This window comes from Triticum urartu, chromosome 5A (genome assembly GCF_056163025.1).
Source record: "Triticum urartu cultivar PI428250 chromosome 5A, HENAU_Tu73, whole genome shotgun sequence".
In the NCBI taxonomy this organism is placed as follows: domain Eukaryota; kingdom Viridiplantae; phylum Streptophyta; class Magnoliopsida; order Poales; family Poaceae; genus Triticum; species Triticum urartu.
In genome coordinates this window covers 55,426,722-55,451,811 of record NC_141877.1, presented here as the reverse complement: position 1 = coordinate 55,451,811, position 25,090 = coordinate 55,426,722, and the positions used below count along the sequence as shown (strand labels likewise).

At 43.8% G+C, this 25,090-nt stretch overlaps 1 protein-coding gene, 1 long non-coding RNA gene and 1 pseudogene across 12 annotated transcripts; all 3 read left to right on the top strand.

The window, feature by feature from the left end:
- The first annotated feature begins 289 nt into the window (after nucleotides 1–289).
- LOC125507839 (uncharacterized) lies at nucleotides 290–8,421 on the top strand. Of its 10 annotated transcripts, XM_087525475.1 has the most exons (6): nucleotides 290–3,802; nucleotides 3,911–3,979; nucleotides 4,090–4,144; nucleotides 5,363–6,008; nucleotides 7,821–7,958; nucleotides 8,041–8,421. In XM_087525475.1, the coding sequence occupies exon 1, from the start codon at nucleotides 911–913 to the stop codon at nucleotides 3,551–3,553; it is 2,643 nt and encodes an 880-aa protein (XP_087381601.1). In that variant the 5' UTR covers nucleotides 290–910; the 3' UTR covers nucleotides 3,554–3,802; nucleotides 3,911–3,979; nucleotides 4,090–4,144; nucleotides 5,363–6,008; nucleotides 7,821–7,958; nucleotides 8,041–8,421. The 10 variants fall into 10 exon arrangements, with proteins under 10 accessions (XP_087381601.1, XP_048528312.2, XP_087381600.1 ...); XM_048672355.2 differs by having other exon boundaries at nucleotides 4,090–6,008; XM_087525474.1 differs by having other exon boundaries at nucleotides 290–3,979.
- Nucleotides 8,422–13,626: 5,205 nt separating this feature from the next.
- On the top strand, nucleotides 13,627–20,377 carry LOC125507838 (valine--tRNA ligase, mitochondrial 1-like; annotated as a pseudogene). The gene is made up of 18 exons (XR_015603968.1): nucleotides 13,627–13,796; nucleotides 13,886–13,958; nucleotides 14,107–14,172; nucleotides 14,252–14,335; nucleotides 14,561–14,644; nucleotides 14,891–14,968; nucleotides 15,062–15,141; nucleotides 15,299–15,355; nucleotides 15,449–15,752; nucleotides 15,801–15,974; nucleotides 16,809–16,999; nucleotides 17,099–17,501; nucleotides 18,104–18,354; nucleotides 18,438–18,934; nucleotides 19,027–19,128; nucleotides 19,252–19,351; nucleotides 19,529–19,674; nucleotides 19,789–20,377. The product of XR_015603968.1 is annotated as a valine--tRNA ligase, mitochondrial 1-like (transcript).
- A 589-nt stretch (nucleotides 20,378–20,966) lies between these two features.
- Nucleotides 20,967–21,546, top strand: LOC147967995 (uncharacterized). The gene is made up of 2 exons (XR_015603216.1): nucleotides 20,967–21,109; nucleotides 21,288–21,546. It is a non-coding gene; the product is annotated as an uncharacterized LOC147967995 (long non-coding RNA).
- The last annotated feature ends 3,544 nt before the right edge of the window (nucleotides 21,547–25,090 follow it).

The window sequence follows — 25,090 nt, the reverse complement described above, 5'->3', positions numbered from 1 at the left end:
AAAATATGTTCGTCTTTTCAAAATTTGTTACAATTTCAGAAAAATGTTTGTGTTGCAAAAAAAAATGTTTAGCAACTTTAGAAAATGTTTTTATTTTCGAAAATATTCACAATGTCAGAAAATATTTATTTTGTTTAAAAATTGTTCACGTTTTACAAAAATGTTAGGTTTCGCAAAAAAAAATCGTGTTTTGAAAAGTTTGTTATCAAATTTTGAAAATGTTTGTTTTTTCAAATATATTTAATTTTATAAAAAAGATAACCAAGTTCGAAATTTCAAAAAAAAGTTACTTTTTTCACCGCCGATAGTTTAAATTACCGAGGTGGCATTTCATAAAATGTTCTTATTTTCAAATTACTCGCAATTTAAAAAATGTTCCTATTTTGCAAAATGTTCAGTAATTTCAAAAAAATGTTCTTGTTTTCAAAAAAATTCTTCAGAATTTCAAAGAATGTTCGTATTTCAAAAAGTCTTTTTTAGAAATCTCATAAAATGTTCATGTTTTCAAATTTTGTTCACAATTTGAAAAAATGTTCGTGTTTTAAAACATGTTCAATAATTTTAAAAAACATACTCGTTTTCAATTTTTGTTATGTACATGTTTTCAGAAAATGTTTAGGAATTTCAATTTTGTTGTAGATCCAGTCTTCGTTCGTCTGTTTCTTTGTGTCTTCGGATTGGGTTCTTTTGATTTACGCTTCCATTCATCAGTGGAATGTGCTGTTCTAAGCGTTGGTCCTTTGGGGCTTAGCATAACGATTTCTTCTACAATAAGGTTTGTCTCGGCTACGGTGACAAAGGGACGCGGCGCCTCTTCGATTCGCTCTAGTGCTTATAGTTGTCGTTAGGTGTGATGTTTGATGAACAGCAAAAAAAAAAAGACTAATTTGGATTAAGTTTTGAAATACGCATGAGTTGTTTTGTTCTCCCGAAACCCCCGAACGAACCTCAAGATTTCCCCGTCCCCCTCACGTGCGGCCACAGGATGCCCGCACCCGACGGCTGCGACAGCCGCCACGGCGGCGTCCAAGTCCCCTCCTTCCTCCCCATCCATCTCCCCCCACACGCCCCAACCCCGCAGCCCAGCAGCCCCTCCTCCCCGCCCCGGCCCGTCCCGCCGCTCTCCTTCCGCCACCTCTCGCCCTGCGCGCGCTGGTCCGCCTGGGTCACCGCGGCCCTCTCCGACCCCGGGTTCGCTCCCGCCCTCCGCTCCGCCGCCATCTCCGACGCCGTCGCCGCCTCCACGGCCGCCGTCATCCCCGACCGCCACGCCCTCTCCGCGCTCCTCTCCCTCTGGCATCCGGGCTCCCACACCTTCCGCCTCGCCGCCGGGCCCGCCACCTTCTCGCTCGAGGACACGCTCCTCCTCGCCGGCCTGCCCCCCTCCGGCGCCCCCTTGGACCGGCCCCTCACTCCCGCCGAGGAGGACCTCCGCATCCGTCTGGTGGTGGAGAAGGAGAAGATCAGGGAGCTCCACCCGTGCGCCCGTAAAGCCCGGCGGGTGTCCGCGGAGCTCTGGCTCGAGTGGTTCGACAGCAGAATCCGGCCCGGGGAGGACGACGAGCTGCGCCACCTCGGGTTCCTCGCCTACTGGCTGGCCTTCTTTGTCACCCCACGCCTACGGCGCAAGGGCTGGGAGCTACCGGAGTGCCTCTTTGCACTCGCCGCCCGGCTTTGTCTTGGCGAGCGCATTGCCCTCGGCCCGGCGTTGGTGGCTAATCTCTATGCGGAGATGGACAGGATTGTTACTTCCGGGGTGGCGGGTGGCCGCGAGGACGTTTGGGCGCCGCTCTGGCTGCTGCAGGCGTGGATGTGGGAGCGCTACGACCGCCTGCGGCCGCCAGAGCTGAGAGCACCAGAGTTCCCTGTCTCGAAAGTCCGCGTGCTCTTTTGGGCTCGGAGGAGGAGGAAGACCACACATGAGGAGTCTTTACGGGTTTTGCAGAAAGAGGATAATTGCTTCGAGTGGAGGCCTTACCTGCACAACTCTCTCAACTGGACTGAACCTGAGTGGTTCAGCAAGGAAACCGTCTTGGTGAGCTCTAGAGGTAAGCATAAGCCCGAGTGGTTGGAGGATTACCTTGCAATTATAAGGCAAGCGGCGTTGACTGGATTGTGCGGTGATGGCATGTATAACTCGACAATGTACAATCCCCACATTGTCGCAAGGCAGCTCGGTTATGATCAGGACGTTCCTTTTCCTATTGTCCATGGGTTTGACTCCAAGGGAATCGAGGTGTGGATACCTGGTATCTGCAGACGCGGGGTGGCCAGCAAGGAATATCTTGCATGGTTGAATGGGCACTTTGTGGGGCACCAGGATGCTGAGCAATATGGTAGGTCAGAAATTGCACACCAGGAAAACAGTGCTAGTTCATCTCCACCGAATTCACCTAACAGAAATGTTGCAGATACGGCAGGTGATAAATGTAGAGAAAGTACCATGCCAGATAGCAGAAAATGCAGCGTAGAAGATCTGCTACCTCAGGAGAACGAAACGGAGGTGGTTGTCCTAGACCTTAGTTCAAGTGATACAGACTGCAGTGCAACTGCGGTGAAAGGAAAAATTGAGAAGAAGAAAAGGTTAGATAAACTCTCTGGAAATGGTGACTGGAATAAGAGAAACAAGGTGTTTGGTGGCCATGAAGGTCTCCAGGCATGTGATGATGGGCTTGAAGGCCGGAAGTACTGTGGCCTCCAAAAAGATCCAAATTCTCACATTAATAAACGTGTTGCACAGCTTGAGAGTGACGATGAATGTGTTGTTCTTGAATCACATGGTGAGAAATGTGAAGTAATAAACCTCGATGATGATCAGGAAGAGAGTTTCCTTGATCCTGAAGATCATGATAGGCAACTTGTCCTGGAGCTAGAAGAGTTTGTGCGCTCTGGGCTTTTCTCACAATGGGAGGAAAGCTCTGATGAAGATGAAGTGGGTGGAAGAAAGCAAGAATCACTGAAGAATAGCAACAATGACCCTTATGCTGAAGCAGCCATGAGAGAGTACCCTGTGTTCTTTGAGCTCATTCCCCAGAGACCACATTACAGAGGGTTGGTGAACAACGATGACGCTCTACGAGATCTGGCCTGCAGTGGGATGTGGTTATTATTGGTTGGCTTGGCAAGGGAGGTGCTCAAGACATCATGTGACACTGATGCTCTGGAAGTTGCATATTTGCTGAAAAAAGCTCGGGAATTGGAACAAAATGGGTTCAATGTGAAGCACTTCATTGCCCGTCTGAAGGAGCCACAGACCCGACTTAGAAGGCTTCAGAATTCCAGGGCAAGGCTTGAGTATGCCCGGACTAAAGCACAAGAATCGGAAGGTGTTAAATCACTTTCAAACCATTTGAGTAAGCTGAAACACAATATACTAACAATGGAGAGGCATTTGGATGGAAATAAGCAAGATCATAGTGCATCTGTGCATAATGAATTGAGTGAAGGAATCAATCTAGCCAGCTTGGAGAAGGAAGTAGAAGCTGCAGAAAAATACTGTCAGGCAATGAAGGATGAAGTGGCTGCTATGAGACTGAGATACACAGATATTTGACAGTTGGCCTGTAAATCATACTCACTAGATTCACTAGACGTGCCTGGTAGTAGGCACGTCGAACTTGAGCAGATTTCAGGTTACTGTGTTCAGGTTACAGTGGAACTTTGAAAGATGGCGCATTGCAAGCAGAAACCCTGTAACATGACTTGGCTGAATTATGTTTCTTGTTTCGTGCACCAAGGGACCATTGTGTTAGTGGACCTTGAACTTTATTCCTGATGTGGAGCTCTGTTTTGCATGGATCAAGTAGGCTTATCCATGGAATATATACATGTTACTTTTATAGAACAGTACTGCAATGTGCAATTTGCTTTCATAATTTTCTAATCATGTGTCAAATGCTTAATTGGTCAGACCTCACCCGAGCTTGTGTCATATAAGCAAGGAGAGTGGTTTAACACGTAATTATCAGATTGCCAGCAGGTAATTACTAATAAGATTTGCAGATTAAGAAAAATTGGTAGAGAATAGGAAGTCACATTCTTTATGTTAGGTGAGCATAACTTTACAGTGGGTGCTCTTCCATTCTGCAGCGGATTCATCGAACTGAAGATATAAAGCTTCATGCTCTACTTCGAGGATGCAAAGGCAAGTGTGTTACTTATACGGAAATATTTACAGTTTCTTTGCTGCAAAAATCTCTTCAATAGGAAGGAGAGTAAGTCAAAAACACATACATATAAGTCTAGGTATTTATGACTAGTTATAAACACGTCAACCCAGGTATCCTAATGTGGGGCTATAACTATACTGCAAGCGACCCAGGCTGTCCGCCCCAATGAGGCAGTAATGGCTGGCGGCCATTGCTAAGACTAGGATTCATTTCCCTTGCCGATTAAGGGCATGTTTGGCAAAAAAGGAGATTAAAGTTGTATAAATATCAAGAAAATACAGAAATTGAGTGTCATGTCCAGTTGAATCCCAGCAAAAAATGTTGGCATTGTATACTGTTGCTTTGCGTGGGTGCTCCAAAAGAATTTTGAAGAAAAATGTCTTGGAGAGAGGGGACCCGAGTTTTAGGACATCGAGTTAAACACAACTTATAGAGTAGATTAAATTAATCACATTTTCACTGCTAGCGAGACTAAATCAGTTAGGGTATCTATGTTTAGCTGTAACCCCTTCACACAGGGTGACTGAATCATCGAATTAAGGGTAAGAAAGAATTATATAATGATTTGTCCTCTGTTTCTCCTGTACCTATGGGGAGACACTTCCCTGCGACCATGTTTTGCTGCCATAGGCAAACAAGAAACTGGAGGCCCTCCTGCAGAAATGTAGGGAAAGACTGCGTACAATAGACCCAAAGTGGTCGGACCCTTCCCCGGACCCTGCGCAAGCGGGGGGCGGCGTGTACTGGGGACTGAGTTGGATTTCACCACGGTCAAGGGGTGGTATGAACCATTTTCAGATTGCTCACTTTCCGTTCTGCATAATGTCAGATTGTTGTGGTCATGATCAAGTTTGACCAAAATATCTGTCTCATACCTTTCAGATCAATATATAGTTTATAATTCTCTAGCTTAATTTCAGACTGAAGGTGAGGGTGAGGAACAATGCCCAAATTATGAGCAATCCACCCTTCTTTTTAATGCCAGTAATATGTTATGAACCCTGATCATGCTTAATATGAATTTCTGTGTAAGGAGAGTCACTGGAGAATATAGTGTCAGCAATCAAACATTTTGGCTCCTTTTCATTTTAGTATGCCCTGTCTTTGATTACTTTATGTATCTCTTACGCAAGGAGTATAACATATTATCGTGTGATAACGATCAATTTATGACTGAAGTGTAAGGTTTTCAGATCTTTGCATCTTACTGAAGAATATGCTGGCTGCAATCAAAACATTGTGTCTGGCAGAACAAGTAACCATCAAAACTTTGAAATGCGAAGGAAATCAACCTGGGGATACTTTACCTGCAAAATAGATCAAAGGATATTAGAGGAGTAGAAGCCAATTATGCTTTGAAGCTTGCGGACAACCCTCCAAAGAGATTTAAGTTGGATGAATACGAAGTAGCAATGCTGGGTAAAAAGCGAGCCAGGCAAACTGTGGTAATTAATGATGAGGACGCAAAGCAAGCTGGCATAATGACTACATCAACACCCCAGGAGAGTCTCGTGGTGCTGGTGAAGGAGATGCAGAAACACAAAACCAGCTGGTCATCAGGGACCAGCGGCAATTTGAAATGATGGGTTCAGAATGAAGTGCCGGCCCGAGTGACCAAAATGATGAATACAATGGTGTTGTCAAACAGATGATGGTCTGACCAGTCTCTTATCAGAGAGCAGATGTAACAGGACTGAGCACTGCAGATCAGAAACGAGCCAACAGGAGGTCTCTTTGTTTCCAAGAGACAAGCTTCAGTAACTAATACACAGTATCATGACACATCTATTGAACCACTTCTACAGGAAGTGACAAGTGATAAGTTCTGGCACAATCCAGGTTAATTCTCATACATTATCCATGTTTCTTTTGGATCTCTTTAGTTTTAAGTAACACCATAGCAGTAACACAATGCTTAATCTGGAAAATTATATAATCTATGATGAGAAAACGAATCGTGTTTGATGTGCTTGCTTAATCTGAAAAATTATACAGCTCGCTGCTTTGTGCTCTGTATTCAAAGTTGTTATAGTTTGCTCAAAGTAGAGTTTAGTCTGTTTCGTCTTGATACTCTGGCACTAACTTATTTGATTGCATGTCTTGTACCTGATGATTGTGTCTTCACTATTTCATTATCGATGGAAAGACCACTGTTTGCGCTTGTGCCCTTAATTTGACAAAGCGCATTTTATGTTCATCTAAGCAGAAGAGTCTGAACTTCAGTTTGTTCCTGGAAGCTTTGAATCTGTGAGTACATTAGAGTTTTTGAGCTTTTGCTTTTTGAGGAATGCAGAGCTCAGCTATACAGTTCCTATGAGGAGTCTCTTGTGGCTGTATCAAGGGATGCACATGTAATGGTGTGCGTTGGAACCGTGGATAGGCATGATTGCATGAAAGACATACACTTTTTTATGGATGGCATGCTCTGTAGTAAACATAATAAGAAATGGCGCGCTCTCGTTCCCCGATCCAATTGCCTGACCAAATTATGGTTGATGTGTTCAGGATGGTATGATGTTGTTCTACCAGCACATGGATATAACTAGATTTTTAAAGGATAGGTCGCAATTTTGTCATTCCCTCGGCCTGGTTCAGGTAGCTCTACTGTATTCCTCGTTTAGTTGTGTATTAAGTGTGCAGATTTTTTTACTCTCAGGAAAGTATTCTGAGACCAAAGTGGTCGGACCCTTCCCCGGACCCTGCGCAAGCAGTAGCTACGTGCACCGGGCTGCTCCCTAGAGTATTCTGAGAGCTGCACTTATGTACCCATTTCTTTGCTTTTTAGCTGCACACTCAAGTAATACTAATAGGAAGACTGTCGGTTCAAATGAAGATGCCGAGTCAGAGTGTGGATGGCTTGTTGGTAGAGTCCGTTACCATATGCCTAATGCTACGCGTGATCCCATTGGAGCAGTTATCCGTTTTATGTTGGGAATTCATCCGATTCTAGCTGGCAATCTGATGTTCACGATATCTTTGCTATTTGATTGTTAGCTGGCTTGCACTGATAAAACCACGTTTTGGATGCATTTGAACTAGCGTTTGATGAACTTGGTTTTATTGGAACCTTGCTGCTAGTTCTTTGCAAATGGATTTATTATTGTGAATTCTCATTTTCTAAGATTATGTCACTCTGAAAGTTAATACTGTCGCTGATGTTGTTTGCTCATTAAGACTTCACTCTGCTCCTACCATGCTTGCATATAGTGTTAACACTAAATGAGATTTTCTGTATTTTTTGTATCAATGGTTACGTTTTGCAAACAACACAGTTTTTATTTTTTCCAATCACAGTTAAATTGAACAGTTGGACATGCATGCAATGTTTGCTCTGCAACTCATTGTAGCTTCCTAATTTCTTGATGCTGATAAAGTGACAACTATAGCAGCCTATTGCATTATTGGATGAATTTAAGCTACATTCCAACTAAACATCTCTTATCTTAACAGGCTTTGTCGTAATCATGGGCATATTTATTTTTGTAGGTTTTAGCTGTTAGGCTGATAGGTTCAACTCATATTCTATGCTAACATTGCTTGATTTTAGGAAATCTATACTTGATTGTTCATCTATTGTTTTATACTGTACATTTGTTAACTGAATCCTGTACTTTCAGTCGTCTTATTATTCTTTTTATGGCGTCTTTGCAGCAGCGAGACTAATGTTCTGGGGAAACTGCAACCTCAAAGCACCTGGTATCTAACTGGTCTTGGTTCTCTTGCAACAACACAAAGGGAGTATGTAGCGTTGCATGCATTCCCCCATCTTAATGTGCAGGTGATACTTAGGTAAATGCTATCTGGGTTTCTTGGTTATTATTTTGCTTTTTTTATCAATGCCTTTGCTTAGATGCAAGATGCAATTCTTCAGCCAAGTCCAACGGATGAGATGGCAACACAGCGGAGGAGGCAACATCAAAGACGGAGGATCCTTCCTTCCCCGCGATGACGACGAAGGGGCGATGAGGAAGCAACAACGATAACTTTCCTTAGACGAAGAAGCAGCCTGAAACAACCTGAAACACTTTTGGCTAACTCAGCGTGCTCAGTCAACATCATTACAATGAAACCACCTTTAGTTCTTCCCAAAACTGCCGAGGGCCACATTGATCCAGTTTTTGTATAAGTTCAAGGTGTAAATGATCCGGTCTTAGAGTTCAGGGGATATTGATCCATCAGAAGGGTTTTAGGGAGAAAACTATACTTTCTTGATTTTTTTTGAGGAACTCTCTATAATCTATCTATATCTACATCTATACTACTACTATTTAAAAAGAACGTAAGGTTCACATTTCACCTTTCTTCCCACCACCCATTTGTACAACCTTTCATGTATATGATAACCAATCACCTTAATTTACTTACATTCTGAACCAATTTCACTTTAATTTACTTACCAAACTTCTAATCAAAATATAAGGTAATTCACGGTCAGAATTTGATGGACATTTATTTACACAATCGCATTATTATTGATAGGTAAATCACAAGCTAACATATTACAATATTTATATCACGTTGCAACGCATGGGCATTGTTCTAGTATAATTAAAAAGAGCGTAAGGTTCCATGTTTCATTTTTCTTTCAAGCACCCCTTCGTCCAACCTTCTTGTATGATAACCAGTCACCTTAATTTACTTACCTTTTGAACTAGTTCCACTTCAATCTAAACTTCTCATCAAAATATAAGGCAAATCACAAACAGAATTTGATAAATATTTATTTATACAATCACATTAATAGGGACATTAATAGGGACAGGTAAATCACAAGGAGTTTTGAGCTGACAGTGATGGTGGCCAATGGCATTTTTGAGTAAGCGCCTAAAGAAGCGATGACATTTTTGAGCAATTGACGTTCTGAGTGGCAAAACTGAGTAATGAGACACAAGAAGTGACATAAATGATAAAAAACCGTTTTTTGTGCGGGGTTTTTGAAAGGTTTTTTGCTTTGTTTTTTGGGTGGTTTATGTGCTCCTCTCATTGATTTTCTCTGGTTTGTTTCTTCATCGGTTTTCTTTCCTTTTTCAGCACGTGTCTACTTTTTTCAATGCTTATTGTACGTTTTTCATATATACGTGGAACATTTGTTGATACAGGTTGATTTTTTTTTTGAATGATACAAGACATTATTGAAACTAGGCGGACATTGAGGTTCCAAACTTGTAGGGGTTTTCCTCTCGTCCGTGCGGCTGGAACCCTAGCCGCCGCCAGGGAGGCCGATCTTCCAACGCCGTTCTCCAGTGGCTCCCCTCCGTCGGCGACCCCGGTCGTCGGTGGTGAGGGGGGTCGCCGGATCCACGCGCGTGGATTACTTTTTACTCCCTCGTAGTCTAGGTTTTTAGGTTGTTCATTGTTGCTTCGGCGGCAACGATGACAACGCTGAATAAAGATTCTTTGGATCCTTCCCCGACGAGGCCATCAGTCCTATGGTTGGGGATGGATTTGGAAACCAGTCTGTTCAAGCAAGGATGGCGTGGCGGCGTCGGCATCCTCGTGGTGGACCTGTGTCCTCGGGCTCCGCCGTTGCGACAGCGTTTGCTTCAGCGTCGGCGCGGAGCTTGGGAGGTAGTCAAGGAGCGGATGCAGATTGTGGTCTGCATCGACGACATCTGGAAGACGGAGCATGTGCTGGGCTCGTGGTTCGTGGATGGCAGGTATGGTTTCCTCCTTCGGCGTTTTAGTCGTGATAGGGTGCCAGATCTGGAGTTCGATGGCGTGTCCGGGATGTTGCCCTGGTCTGATTCGTTCAACGGCAAGGGCTTCACTTTTGGTGAGCCACCTTGGAGGTCCGCAAAGCTGCATATCAGCGATGGAGCCGCGTCGAGCTCGGGTGAGGAGATGATTCGTCATTCTTTTCTTCGGTGGTTGCTGTGGTGGTGCCGGAGGCAGGTGACGGGAGTTGGTGTCAAGCTCAGAGATGTTCTACTATCTTTTCAGTTTTGTCATGTCAGTCTTTACGTGACTTGTACTTTATTCGTTTTGATACGAATGAGACACATATTACCATGCAAAAAAAAAACTAGATGGACATTGTTTTCTGCATTATATAAACATGTTTTTAAATATCACAAAAACTCCCTCTGTAAACTAATGTAATATTACATGCAAAAAACCTAATGTAAGACGTTTTTGCAGTCAAAATACCTCTTATATTAGTGTACAGAGGTTGTATATATTTTTTTTGAAACGCGTGAACACTTTTAAAAAATTATGTACATTTTCTGAATTGTGCAAACATTTTATAAAATGTCACAAACATTTTTTTGGAAATGCATGCATATTTTTCATGTATTACAATCACATTAATATTTTTCAAAGTTGCGCGGACATTTTTTAGCGCTGCATAAACATTAAACAAAATCACGAATATTGTTTTGAAACGCATGAAATTGTTTTATGTACATTCATTTTTTAATGCTTATTAAAATCTGCACGAACTTTTTTTAACACTGCATAAACATCCTTTAAACATCGCATAATCATTTTCTAAATATAAATATAGAAATAACTTTTTTTTTCATGCACGTGTACATGTGGTGTGCCTTTTCTGAGAACAACAACCTGTAGCGTGTTTATACCAGGAAAGAAAATACAGACGTGCGCTAGTAATGCCCGCTGGCCTGTTCAAGGCAAGTCGGAGTGGGCCGGCCCAATAGGTGAGCGGCGCGGCGCACGAATAAAGAAAAAACATATCCCTGCCCGGAACAGAACCCTCTAAGGGCATCTCCAGCCGCGCCCTCAGAAAGGCCTTCTTAGGCGATTTTTTCGTACCAGCGTTAAATAAACAACCCAGTCGTGTCCTCAGGTGCCCGATTTTGGCCGGCCTGAGCCGAAAACAGCGCTGGCGGACCCAGACTAAACCCGTCGCGCTGGGGGCGCCCTGGGGCGCCGGGGCAAACTGTTTTGGCGTGAAACAGCCGCGGGCCCGCCGCGTCAGCGACACGGCGCCTCGTCTTCCGCCAACGGCCGCGGGAATCAATGCCAAGGCTGCCGCTGGTCAGCCTTATCATTGATTCCTCACGGGCGGCGCGTCACGGGACGGCGCGCCGACGCCTCCCCTCCCTCGCACGCGTACACACGGGTGCGGCGCGACTATATAGCCGATGGCCTGCACTCGCCTGTGCCCACACCAGCCCCGCCTCTCGCCGCCGCCCAGCTCCTCCCTCTCCCTACCTCTCCCGAGCGCCGCCGCCCAGCCCCTTCCTCTATCTCTCTACCTCTCCCGAGCCCGTCGCCATGGCGGAACGCTTCCCTGGAGACGAGGCGGCGGCCAACGGCTTCGGCCGCCGTTCGCTCCGCGAACAGGAGTCCTGGCTCCTGTTCCAGGCGAACATTCCGGCGCCGCCGGACATGCGCGCCGGGCCGACGGGGTGGAGGCTCAGCGCCGGGGGAGTGCCCATTCCCCCGTTGCCCGACGCCGTGGCGAAGCCGAAGTACTTCGCCGAGGAAGTCGAGGTCGTGCGCGCCTCCCTCACCGACGCCCAACTCTCCCTCCCCCAGTACGCCGCCGACGACCACGCGGTTTGGGCGGCGTATTTCGAGCGCCGCCAGCAGCAGCGCTTGGCGTCCATCAACGGTGCGTCGGTGATTGGCGGCCGGAAGAACAGCGAGGGGCGCCACCTGTCGTGGGGCGTCCCCGGCCGCACACTCGAGGGCGTGCTGACGTACCTCGAGGGCGGCAACGACCCGCCGTTGGCGTACCCGGCAAGGGCGGCCGCCCCGGCGCAGCACCGACGCGCCGGGCCATGGGCGCCAAGGAGGTTCGGGTCCTCCTCCTCTTCTTCCTCCTTCCGATCTTCATCGCACTCCTCCGACACTCCGGCCCTGCTCGGCGTCAAGGCCGAGCCCGCGGCGGAGACGCCGCTCGGCCGGCGCACTCGCAGCGCCGACATCGTCATCAACGAGGGCGGCCGGCGCGCCTACTCGTCGGCTCCTCCTCCGCGCTTCGTCAAGCCAAAGACGGAGCCGGGGCTCGCGCCGGTGAAGACGGAGCCGGGGCTCGCGCCGGTGAAGAAGGAGCCGGCCGCGTCGGTGACGACGGAGCTCGACGACGACGACGCGGCCCTGGAATGGGCACGCAGGGACTCCATAGCGATGGAGAAGGAGCGCCTGGAGAAGGCGAAGGAGCGCCAGTGCCCACCCTGCTTCGCTTCGCGGAGCGTCGACGCGGCTGCGACGAAGGCGAAGTCGTCGTCATCTGCGACAGCGACGACGACGATGCGCAGCGCACTAGTCCGCCATGGTGACGCCGGGCAGGGGTCCAGCAGGGGCGCCCGCGTCAAGGAGGAGAAGGCCGACGACGACGATGGCGGCGACGGCGGCGACTTCAGTCAGTTTTTCTTTTAGATTAGTTTATGTATATATGCTATGTAATGAAAATCCGCGAACTTCGCCAAAATGTGCCGAAATTTATCGTGTTTAGCCGAAATTTATTGTGTTTGACCAAATTTTATCGTGTTCAAGCCAAACTTCACCGAACTTCTTTTATTTTAAAACGTGCCTATGGGCGGCCCTGGGGCCGGCGTCTGGGGACTAACTCGTCCTCAGGCTCAATTTTTGTGCCGGCTTATTTTCAGGCGGCGATTTTAGGCGCCTCTGGAGGGCCAACGGCTGGAGATGGCCTAACCCCTGCCCCGCCGCGTCGAAACGAACGCCGGCGCGCGTCCACGACGGCGCGATCCGAATCATGGACAAGGTACGCAAGATGACCCGTTCGACCCCCCTCCCATACCGTGGATGCGTCTCTCTCTCTCTCTGTACGTTCGGGAGCTGACGCGAGTTTGGTTGGTTTTGTGACGCAGCCGGAGAAGGCGGCTCCGGACGATAAGGTTTGTCGAGGGTTGCTTTGGACTCAACCCCATTTTAATTTTCTTTCAGACCAGCGACTCAGCGAAAAAAAAAATCTTCCCTTTTTTTCTCTCTGGTGGTGCGAGCAGCAACTCGACGGGAAGGAGCTGGAACCGAAGTTGAAGAAGGGCCAGAAGTTGAAGAAGGATCAGAAGGTATGTGCGCTGGAACTTGGTGACTCAAAGACTAGGATGTTGGCCCGAAATTGGTAATTGGCAACCAGTTTTCCTGATTCTTGGCCGGCGTCAGAAACTAGCTGAATCATATACTGGATCAAACAGCTCGGTGTATGTGAATGTGTGGGGAAAGATCACTTATGAGCCAGGTTGCTCTACTTGCAGGCAAGAGATAAGGAATAGAAAAAGCTTAAGGCACTCTCTTTCATTTCGCTTTCCGCTGAACTGCTCCTCTCAGTGGGCTGATGTATGGAACGACTTTGGGGTTTCATTCGAGTAATGGAACCGGGGAGGAGCCTCCCTGTTCTTCTAAAAAAAGAAGCTTAAGGCAAAGCAAAAGGAGGCGGCTAGGCTCCAGGTTGGAAGCATTTGTTACTGAATTTGTTATTTAGCGAGTCCCGAAGGTTTTGTGCTGATTTGGTTTTCTGCAGGCTCAAGCTGCTTCGGATGGACCGAAGAAAACCGAGAAGAAACAAAGGAAGAAAGCCGTGGACGATGAAAACCCTGAGGATTTCGTTGATCCGGACACCCCTATTGGGCAGAAGAAATCAATGGCCACTCTAATGGCCAAGCCGTATAGCCCAAGCGTAGTTGAGAAATGGTAAGATGCTACTTTCCATTCTCAAACTTAGAATTCGTTCCATCAGTTACGCCTTGCTGAATTGCATGCCTTGATTTTTTGCAGTGTAGGTGGTATGCCTGGTGGGAGTCTTCGGGATATTTTGGGGCAGATCCTGCTAGCACAAAACCACCCTTTGTCATAGTAAGTGACTCACATTCGTGAGGATTGGGCGATGTGTGGTGTGAGCTGATTTAAGAAACTGCATCTTGTGATAGTATTTTTCTATAGATAACGGATCACATACAAACGGATTTCCTTCAGCGATAGCGCTAAGCTGTATAATTTCCAGGTTCTGCCACCTTCGAATGTGACTGGAGCGCTTCATATAGGCCATGCACTTACGGCTGCTATAGAGGTATTCATCATCAATGCCTGCACAGACAGACAGACCTATGTGGCAATGGTTGTAATTTCTTCTCCTTTCAATAATGCAGGATGCTATGATACGTTGGCGGAGGATGTCTGGTTATAATGCTCTTTGGGTCCCTGGGGTGGACCACGCTGGCATTGCTACACAGGTCTGCATCTTGGAACTGATCCACTATCAGCTAAAATTGTCTTATACACTGCTTTATATAATTCGTGGCATTTCCTGTGCTTCAACTTCTGAAACAAACACCACCAGTGTTCGTTGTTGACCATAGCCGTTAAAACAAAGCTGTCAATAGGGGTGTTGGTCCCCTATTAATACACACAATGTTTGTAATGTGAGCAGATATCTAATAACCTGTTCTGTCTAGCAGGTTGTAGTGGAGAAGAAGCTGATGCGTGAAAGGAAGTTGACAAGGCATGACATAGGGCGTGACAAATTCATATCTGAAGTAAGCATCGGGTTTTCCTTTAACAAATTGTTATGTTTGCGATTGCCCTATGTTCTTTACTATTTGGATGATATAAAAGCTTTAATGACACTGTTATACCATGGAATATCAACAATGTAGATTCAGTCAGTGTTCTGTATATTTTTAAAAATTCACAATCAGCAGTGTCATGTGTGATGCGGCATGGATCGTAGTGAGCTTATTTCTTTGCCCACTTGGTGTATCCTCTTATCATCTTCTGTACAAGTCCTGGAATGGAAAGATCAGTATGGTGGTACCATATTGAATCAATTACGTAGTCTTGGAGCCTCCCTTGATTGGTCCCGCGAGGTAAACTTCTTATTTTCTTTAGTTATGAAAAATAATGAAAACAATGTATTATCTATAGTTCTAACTCCTAATAATGTCAACTTCGTTTGTCAGTGCTTTACAATGGATGAGAAAAGATCAAAAGCTGTAACTGAAGCTTTTGTCAGGTTGTATAAAGATGACCTTATTTATAGGTCAGTATCCTCACCTTCCCCTGTTCCAGGTGTTAAGCATTTGTCTTTTGCCTGTTAAGTAATGCTATGGAGCTTTACTTCTAAAAATTTATATTCTTCATCATGTCTTTCAATTGCCAGCCTATTTTTTTCTAATGGATGTTTTGATCTTTTGCAGGGATTATCGCCTTGTAAATTGGGATTGCGCGCTTCTAACTGCGATTTCTGACATAGAGGTTGGTTAAGCCTTTTATTCTCTACAATATACAGTTTGGTATTGCACGTCTGACTAATATCAATTCATTTGTTTGAATATGCTGTTTTATCTGGTTGATCATTTAGGTCTTAAAGAAGAAACTATGCTAAAGGTCCCTGGTTACAGCACACCAGTACAATTTGGTGTCTTGATTTCCTTTGCGTATCCTCTTGAAGGAGGATTGGGTGAGATTATTGTTGCAACAACAAGAATTGAAACTATGCTGGGTGATACAGCAATAACTGTTCAACCAGAGGATAAAAGATATAAGCATCTGCATGGAAGATATGCAATTCACCCCTTCAATGGCAGAAAACTAAAAATAATCTGCGATGCTGTGTTGGTGGATCCCACTTTTGGCACTGGGGCTGTCAAGGTGTGATATAATGCCGACTGACTTATATTTTTATCTCATTTTACCTAGTTGAAACTTGTGCATGCACTGGCCCCTCTTAACTTGTGCATGCACTGACATAACCTAGAGTTCATCAATATCTTCACAGACGATGGGAAAATAAACAGCAATGGAGGCACACAATTTGAAGGAATGCCAAGATTTGCTGCTCAGGTTGCTGTCATAGAAGCATTGAAGGCAAAGGTAGTACTGGATTCATATCATTCACATCAAAATATAGGTGATCTTGTCTTCAAAGAAAGGGTTGTTAGCGGTACTGCACTTGTTTAGTAGAAATTTGTGGCATGTCTACAAATCCTCTATTCTTAAATAGTTGTAACCCACTACCTAATTTCCCTACACATGCAACCCTTCCACATCAACAAACAATGCATGTATGCCAGTCATCAACCTGCCAGCTCACTACCTACTTGTCTTATGCATGCGGTCCTTCCGCTTCAACAAAATAATGCATGTTTACCACAGCATCAGACTACCGTCACATTATAATTAATCCTCACCGTTATGATGTCATCAGTCTAGCTATTTTCAAAAGTGTCACAGAGGCAACGCGCAGATTACCCTCTAGTTTTCACGAGTATAAGAGGGGACAAATAGTGAAATATCTTTAACTTTATAGTAATATTTCATTTTCCTTTTTTTTCTTGCATTTAATAGAAAGAGTACTCATAGTACTAGTGTTATCCATAAGAATTCATAAATTACATTATAAATGAAATGTGCACTTCTACTTTGGCTTGGCTGTCCTTTAAAACTTTGAGTGGTCTTAGTTTCTGTCTCTAGCTGATTTTCTTGAACCTCAAGCCTGTCCAAGATCATGCTTTTGTGGTTGGGTATCCATAGTTAGTCATGCCATTTCTTGGAAATGTCTTGTATGGATGTGGAATCCAGGGATAAATATATTAACTTTACTTAGTCGTTTTTCAATTTAGTTTCTTTGTTATCATTTACAGTTTGTTTTCATTTGGATTTTGCTAAGTAATTCAGGACTAACAATGTTTTATTCTGCTTGACAAGAGCTTGTACAAGGACACGAAAAAGAACGAAATGAGTTTGGGCATTTGTTCAAGAAGTAATGATGTGGTGGAACCCATGATGAAACCTCAATGGTTTGTTAATTGCAATACCATGGCAAAGGCAGGTCTTAATGCTGTAAGATCCAAAAAAATCGAGATTATTCCGCAGCAATATGAACAAGACTGGTACAGGTATATGTCGATCCTTTTTGCCTAGACGAGAAACATGCCACCTCTCGAAGATGCCATGCCAAAACAAATATGATCAATCTATTATCGTTGTCCTTGCAGATGGCTTGAAAATATACGTGATTGGTGTGTCTCAAGGCAACTCTGGTGGGGCCATCGTGTACCTGCATGGTATGTGACACTTGAAGAAGATCAAGTGACCGATCTGGGTTCCAACAATGAACGTTGGATAGATGCAAGAAATGAAAGTGATGCGAACCTTGAGACAAAGCAAAAGTATCCGGGGAAGAAATTCCAGTTAAATCAAGATCCTGATGTGTTGGATACGTGGTTTTCATCTGGTCTATTCCCATTAACAGTACTTGGTTGGCCAGATGACACCGCTGATCTTAGGGCTTTCTACCCTGGCTCAGTACTCGAAACTGGACTTGATATTCTCTTTTTCTGGGTAGCCCGTATGGTTATGATGGGAATGCAACTAGGTGGCGATGTGCCGTTTGAAAAGGTAATGGCACAAATGGGCACACCCTACCCCTAAAACAGTAATCCATAAGTCCAATGGTCCAATATTTATATCTCTTTTGCCAATAGCTGTCTCTGCACTCCCCCTTGACACAGTGAAACTGTGCTTAGGGTAAAAGTATAACTAAGAGTCCAAAACTGTCATTCTACCTTTAATCTTGGCAGTATGTGTAGATATATTTTTACAAACTAGAAGCTCCACATGGGGCTACTTTGTATGTGTAATTTCTTCTCAAAATAACACACTGTTCATTCCCCAGATATTTGTTGATGAATTGACGAACTTGATCATTTTGAGATATTCTCTGCCCCGCCATTTGTCTCTACAAGCCGCTCTAATTTTGTCCCGAATGAACTCTGTTGCTCTACTGAGTTGATCCTGTAATGTAATACTAAATGCATAAACTTGCAGACTTACCTTTCATTTCTGTCTGCAAGATATTTTTCGGTTTGCATTTGAAAATTACTTATTGAACCAACCATATTGATCTACAGCCTATTTGAACTATACTAGTCAAGTGAGGCAATCTAGTTGAATGTATGCTTCAATTGTATATTGAGTAATGATCACACCTTCTTTTTCAGGTTTATTTGCATCCTATGATCCGTGATGCACATGGTCGGAAAATGTCCAAATCGCTTGGGAATGTCATTGGTCCCCTGATGTGATAAATGGTATAACACTTGAAGAACTCCTCAAACGTTTGGAAGAAGGAAATCTGGATCCAAATGAACTGGAAATTGCAAGAGAAGGGAAGAAGAAAGATTTTCCTGATGGAATTCCTGAATGTGGCACTGATGCCCTCCGCTTTGCACTGATTTCTTACACTTCTCAGGTTGTAGTCACACCCATTTGATTTTATGTTGTATTGTGCTTCCAGTTCACATCTTTTAACATAATTTTTGTTTTGTTTTACAGTCTGATAAGATCAATCTGGATATCAAGAGAGTGGTGGGGTACAGACAATGGTGCAATAAATTGTGGAATGCCATTCGTTTTGCAATGGGCAAGCTTGGTGGACAGTGCACTCCGCCGGCAACTGTTGCTGTGTCTCAGATGCCACCAATCTGTAAATGGATACTCTCAGTACTTAACAAGGCTATTGGGAAGACTGTCAGCTCATTAGAAGCATATAAATTCGCAGATGCAACATCTGCTATATACTCATGGTGGCAGTAACAACTATGTGATGTATTCATAGAGGCCATAAAACCGTACTTTTTCAATGACTCTCAAGAGTTCGAATCAACCAGAGCTGCCTGTAGAGATGCATTATGGATTTGCCTGGACACCGGCCTGCGCCTGCTTCACCCATTCATGCCCTATGTAACAGAAGAGTTATGGCAGCGTCTTCCTCAGCCCAAAGATTCTTGCAAGAAAGGTTCCATCATGTTATCAGAATACCCATCTGTTGTTAAGGTAAACACTCATGATGATTGTAAGTAAATCCAGAGAACTTCACCTTTAGATACCTATATTTACCAGTGGGAAGACACTATTCTTTATGACAAGAATGGGCATATGATAATCTTGAAAACGAAATCGATATGGTCCTGGACACTGTGAACAAACTAAGATCCCTGAGGCCACCAACGAATACAAATGAAAGGTTGATCAACTTTCTGGACTTCCCTGTTTCTGTATTATGCAGGCCAACTGCTTGATTGCCTCTTGTTCAGTACATCTGGCTTGTCGAAACATAATATCCTATTGCCTCTTCTTTCATGTACAGGCGACCTGCTTTTGCACTTTGTCGAAGCCAAGAGATTGCTGCCATTGTTCAATGCTATCAATCTTTAGCCGTCACTCTTTCTTCTATCTCGTCCCTTAAGGTTTTCACTTTACACTTTCATGTGATTATTCTTTTTATACTAGGGAAGTGCCTGTTTTTTCTGCCATGCCATCTGAAATTAGTTTGTACTTTGTTCTTTGTAATTTATGCTGAAACCATAAGTGGAGCTATCCTGTAGTGGACTTTAACCACTGATGTGATATTGAAAATTCTGCAGCTCCTGGCAGAGAGTGATCAAACTCCACCTGATTGCACAACTACTGTCGTGAACAAAGATCTGAGCGTGTACCTCCAGCTTCAAGGAGCTCTAAATGCGGAAGCTGAGCGTGAAAAGCTAAAGAAAAAGAGAGACGAAATTCAGAAGTAAGTCTATATTGTTTCTCCCAGCTGGTTTGAACAGTGAAGATATATGGCTAGGTTTCTTTTTTGTACTTGATTGTATCAGTAAGTAGCATGGTTTGCTGTGGATGTGTGCAGGCTACGGCATGCCTTGTCACAGAAGATGGATGCTTCGGGCTACAGAGAGAAGGCTCCTCAGGGCGTCCAAGAGGAGGACATGAGAAAACTGTCCGCCTTGTTGGAGCATCTGGAGGTCATCGGTGAAGCTGAAAAGAAGCTAGACACGAAAACTGTCGATGCTTGATGAGCATCTCTGTTGTGATTTGTGATGCGGCGTTTTTGTTTATACGTTGATGTCGCAATTGTCACTGGCAATGCTCAGATTTGTAGAAAGTCGAGTGGAAGGTTGGGGCTTCATTGCAGTTCCATCACATTTTACAGCGCGAAGAATATTACTTAAAACTCATAGATTTGCATGTGTATATGCAACGGATCAATTATGAGCATTTTTCTTTTTAAATATGCATTGCCTCTTATAACCACTGGCAGACATGCACTGTTTCCCTTTGCGAATATCTTGTGTGCTTTGTTATTTGTACCGTTCACGAACATGGATGAATTTAAATTATTTGTGTATGGTATGTATGTTTGTACTCCAACTTGTGTGTGGAATAGCAAAGTTAAAAAGGAAGCAAAAATAAGAAACTATTGTGAACACAGGTGCATGTCATAGAAGGTGTTTTTGCTTGGTGCTCGTAGATTATGAAGAACGTGTGCTTATCCATCAGTGTAGTGAGTTTTTGCACAAAAAGTCCATTGGCGTGGTGACCGCCATAGCCTTACCTTGCTTCCACCCAGAGACTGTACCTCCCGCCTTGAGAGAGTAAAGTTCTATCTCCAGAACCATACATTCCACCGGGCCAAAAACCTTGGCGCGAAGTTCATGGAAAGCTAGCGTTCAATACAAGGTTCCCACCTTCACGCATGATATTATGGAAAGTAATTCATGTCTCAGGCCAAAGCTTGGTCAGCAAGAGTTATCCACATACATGGTATTCATTTACAAAAGTTAATACGTACTCCCTCCATCCGAAAATACTTATCATCAAAATGGATAAAAAGAGATGTATCTAAAACTAATATATGTCTAGATACATTCCTTTTATTCATTTTAATGACAAGTATTTCCGGACGAAGGGAGTAGCGTAATCGGAGAAAACATTTAACACATTCAAACCTATCCAAAGAAAGCATTTAATGCATTAAAACCCAGATCCTCTATATAAACGCATACCACCAAGGCTCATGAGTAAACATTGCAACAACACCACCCAGATCCAGATCAGAAAGAAGCTCCAGCATCTCCTCATGGCAACCCTCGGCAAGAGTACTAGCGTTGTGTGCCTCATAGCCCTAGTGCTCATGGCCACCATTCTCTCCTCACGTGCCATCGACCATGGTTCGTTTTTTTTCATCAATGATATTATTTCTAATATGAAAATCCACTTTTACATAGTGTACATTTTGGGGTCATGAGACATGTGGATATTAGTAACACCGCATACACTATTTCTAGATCTGTCAAGTACTTGATGTAATTTTGGCAATTAACCTACACTAGTGCATCTGATTCTCAGGATGCGACATCGGTCCATTTCCCGGGGATAAGTGTCCCGAGCTATGTGAAAAAGCATGCGGTAAGCCCGGCGCTTGCTCATCAGACGGTCCCGTGTCTTACTGTTGCTGCGAACCAGTACGTCAAGATGGATCCATGAGGCCTCAGGAGGTTGCTGAAATGATACAAACATAGTGTCACGGATGACCAGAACCATGTCGAATAAATGTGCTAGCTCTTGATGTTGATGTAGTTAAACAAATAATGAATTTTCTTGTCAATCTGTTGTTGTGTTTGTCTTTTCTCTTAAGTAGTATATGGGTTAGTCTAGGGTGGCCTAGTTATTGTACATCTAAGTGACTCAATCAAAGATAAAAACAGACAAAAAGAAAAAAAAATACTCTCGCAAATCTCCGCGCAAAATCGACTGAGATGTGCAATACTTAGAGCACATCTAGAGGCCCAGCGGTGCGGGACCTATAAGCGGCCATGGACCAGCCCTTCTAGCAGCCCGTCTTGAAAGACTATGTCTGAGAAGTCACCGAGGATCGAGAGAAGTGCACAGTCATTCATGCGCGGCCCTCGTCAAGTTTGTCTGCCTTGGGATGCCGAGGCTGACAACGACTGGGCAGTCGAGGCCGCACGTGGTCACGTCAGAGCTTCACACGAAGGGGGGCATCGGATTTCGGCACCGGTCACTAGTGGTGTCCACCGCCGGATGACAAGTGATTATTTATTGTTTTTGAGAGGCCGTCAATGCATGTGAAGGGCGAGCCGTCGGCACCACATTGCAGGATTGACCGGACTCCGGCCAACAAATACTAGAATTCCTTCGTTTGACGAGAAATATTTTTATTATTTCTAGTCTATACTCCTTCCGTTCTTTTATATAAGGTCCATTGTTTACGGTACGGCTCAAGGCACATAACTATAGACAATTTAGGACAAAATTACCCCTAGCTAATTCATTGATTAGCCGAAAGTAAATCATTCAGGCTATGAAAGGAAGAGATACACATAATTGGGAGAGATGCCTTTTTCTTTTTTCTCTACAACACTAGTAGAAAAGGGGGCTTTCGTTCGGGCCTGGCCAGCCCATTAATCCCGGTTCTTCCATGAACCGAGACCAATGGATGCATTCGTCCCGGTTCGTGAGCCCAGGGGGCCGGCCGGGGCCTCGTGGGCATTGGTCCCGATTCGTATGGACCCATTTGTCCCGATTCTAGACACGAACCGGGACCAATGGGCCTCGCTCCTGGCCCACAACCATTGGTCCCGGTTCTTGGCTTGAACCGGGACAGAAGGCCGGGCTTTAGTCCCGGTTTCAGTCATGAACCGGGACAAATGAGTTGCCTATATATACCCCGTCGCCGCAGCAGAGCACTCCATAGTGCTCTGTTTTTTCTGGCCGGCGAGGAGAGGGCATTTGGGTGCTCTAGCTCACCTCCTATACACACGAGGTGTTCGATGAAATGCCCAAGCCACGCTAGTTAAGCTTTCTCCTCTCGAAGCTCGACTCCAAGCTCCATTTTCTCCGAGATTTGTCTAGGTTTAGCGGTCCATCACGTCCCGTCCCCGTCTCACCGCCGTCGATCGCCCGCGCCGATCTCGTCGCCTGCACCACCGTGGTGAGCCTCTTATCTTCTTCTGAAAGAAAAAAAATTCTTACTTTAGATAGATACTTGTCTAATTTTCTTATTTTCATTATTGCTTGTTATTATATAGTGCGATGGTTTTGACATCCGCCCCCGCCGGCCCTCGTCTTGGCTATGATTCGGATGTGGTATATATATATAATATTATATTTTATCATTATTTGGTTCATTTATTGTTTATGACAATTATGCCCATCAAGTTGACATAGATTTTATTTATATAGGAGGTAGTTGAACCGGAAATTCCAACCGACCCTATTGTCGAGAGGTTAAATTTAGTTGAAGAAGAAAACAATTACTTGAAGGAAAAAATAAAAAAAATTGAGGAGGAGAAGATGATATTGGAGTTGCATGTTGCGGATGTCGTCGATGATCACAAGATCAAGATGGATGCAATGCGGTTGAAGATTAGAAAATATGCCATTCATACCGAGGCTTGGTATCATTATGCCTTTGGATTAATTTTTACCTTGGTTGTGATTATGATCGCATTTGTTGTTGCATTGAAAGGTTTTACATAGTTTCAATGTATGGTTTAACTAGATGCTCTGGAGAGGTATATGTTGTTCAATGAGAACTATGTATGTACTTTGTTTTTAATGTGATGATGAACTTCTATTAATTTGGTCACTTATCTATCCATGTGAACATGTAATGGTTTTTGACACACATAATTATATATAATGCACGCAGATGAACCGACAATGGATGTAGTTTTTCCCATAACCCTCTCAACTTTTTATCACATGTTATGTGGGTGAAAAAATGATACCATGCCAACTTTCAACCTTTTCAGAGTTCATTTGAAATGCTTTTGAATTTCAGGGTCTTATAGCTAAAAAAATCAGTAAATGCATAAAAAATAACAAATGAAGTCAGAAAGGGTTGAAAATTGATGATGTGGCTCTGAATGTTGCATTTTGAACACACAAAAAGTCTAGAGTTCAAATAAGTTTAAAAAAATGAAATCCCTTTCTAACAGATGAGTTTCCGTATGAAACCCTAATACTTCGAAAAAGATTGTCCATTTTGTACACGAAGTACATCTAGTTTTTGCCGCAACCCTCTCAACTTTTTAGCACATGCTATGTGGGTGAAATGATGATACCATGCCAATTTTCAACCTTTTCAGAGTTCATTTGAAATGCTTTTGAATTTTAGGGTCTTATAGCTAAAAAAATCAGTAAATGCATGAAAAATAACAAATGAAGTCAGAAAGGGTTGAAAATTGATGATGTGGCTTTGAATGTTGCATTTTGAACACACAAAAAGTCTGGAGTTCAAATAAGTTTTAAAAAATGAAATCCCTTTGTAACAGATGAGTTTCCGTATGAAACCCTCATACTTCGAAAAAGATTATCCATTTTGTACACGAAGTGCATCTAGTTCTTGCCGTAACCCTCTCAACTTTTTAGCACATGCTATGTGGGTGAAATGATGATACCATGCCAACTTTCAACCTTTTCAGAGTTCATTTGAAATGCTTTTGAATTTCAGGGTCTTATAGCTCAAAAAAAATCAGTAAATGCATGAAAAATAACAAATGAAGTCGGAAAGGGTTGAAAATTGATGATGTGGCTTTGAATGGTGCATTTGGAACACACAAAAAGTCTGGAGTTCAAATAAGTTAAAAAAAATGAAATCCCTGTGTAACAGATGAGTTTCCGTATGAAACCCTCATACTTCGAAAGAGATTGTTCATTTTGTACACGAAGTGCATATAGTTTTTGACGTAACCCTCTCAACTTTTTAGCACATGCCATGTGGGTGAAATGATGATACCATGCCAACTTTCAACCTTTTCAGAGTTCATTTGAAATGCTTTTGAATTTCAGGGTCTTATAGCTAAAAAATCAGTAAATGCATGAAAAATAACAAATGAAGTCAGTAAGGGTTGAAAATTGATGATGTGGCTTTGAATGGTGCATTTTGAACACACAAAAAGTCTGGAGTTCAAATAAGTTTAAAAAAATGAAATCCCTTTGTAACAGATGAGTTTCCGTATGAAACCCTGATACTTCGAAAGAGATTGTCCATTTTGTACACGAAGTGCATCTAGTTTTTGCCGTAACCCTCTCAACTTTTAGCACATGCTATGTGGGTGAAATGATGATACCATGCCAATTTTCAACCTTTTCAGAGTTCATTTGAAATGCTTTTGAATTTCAGG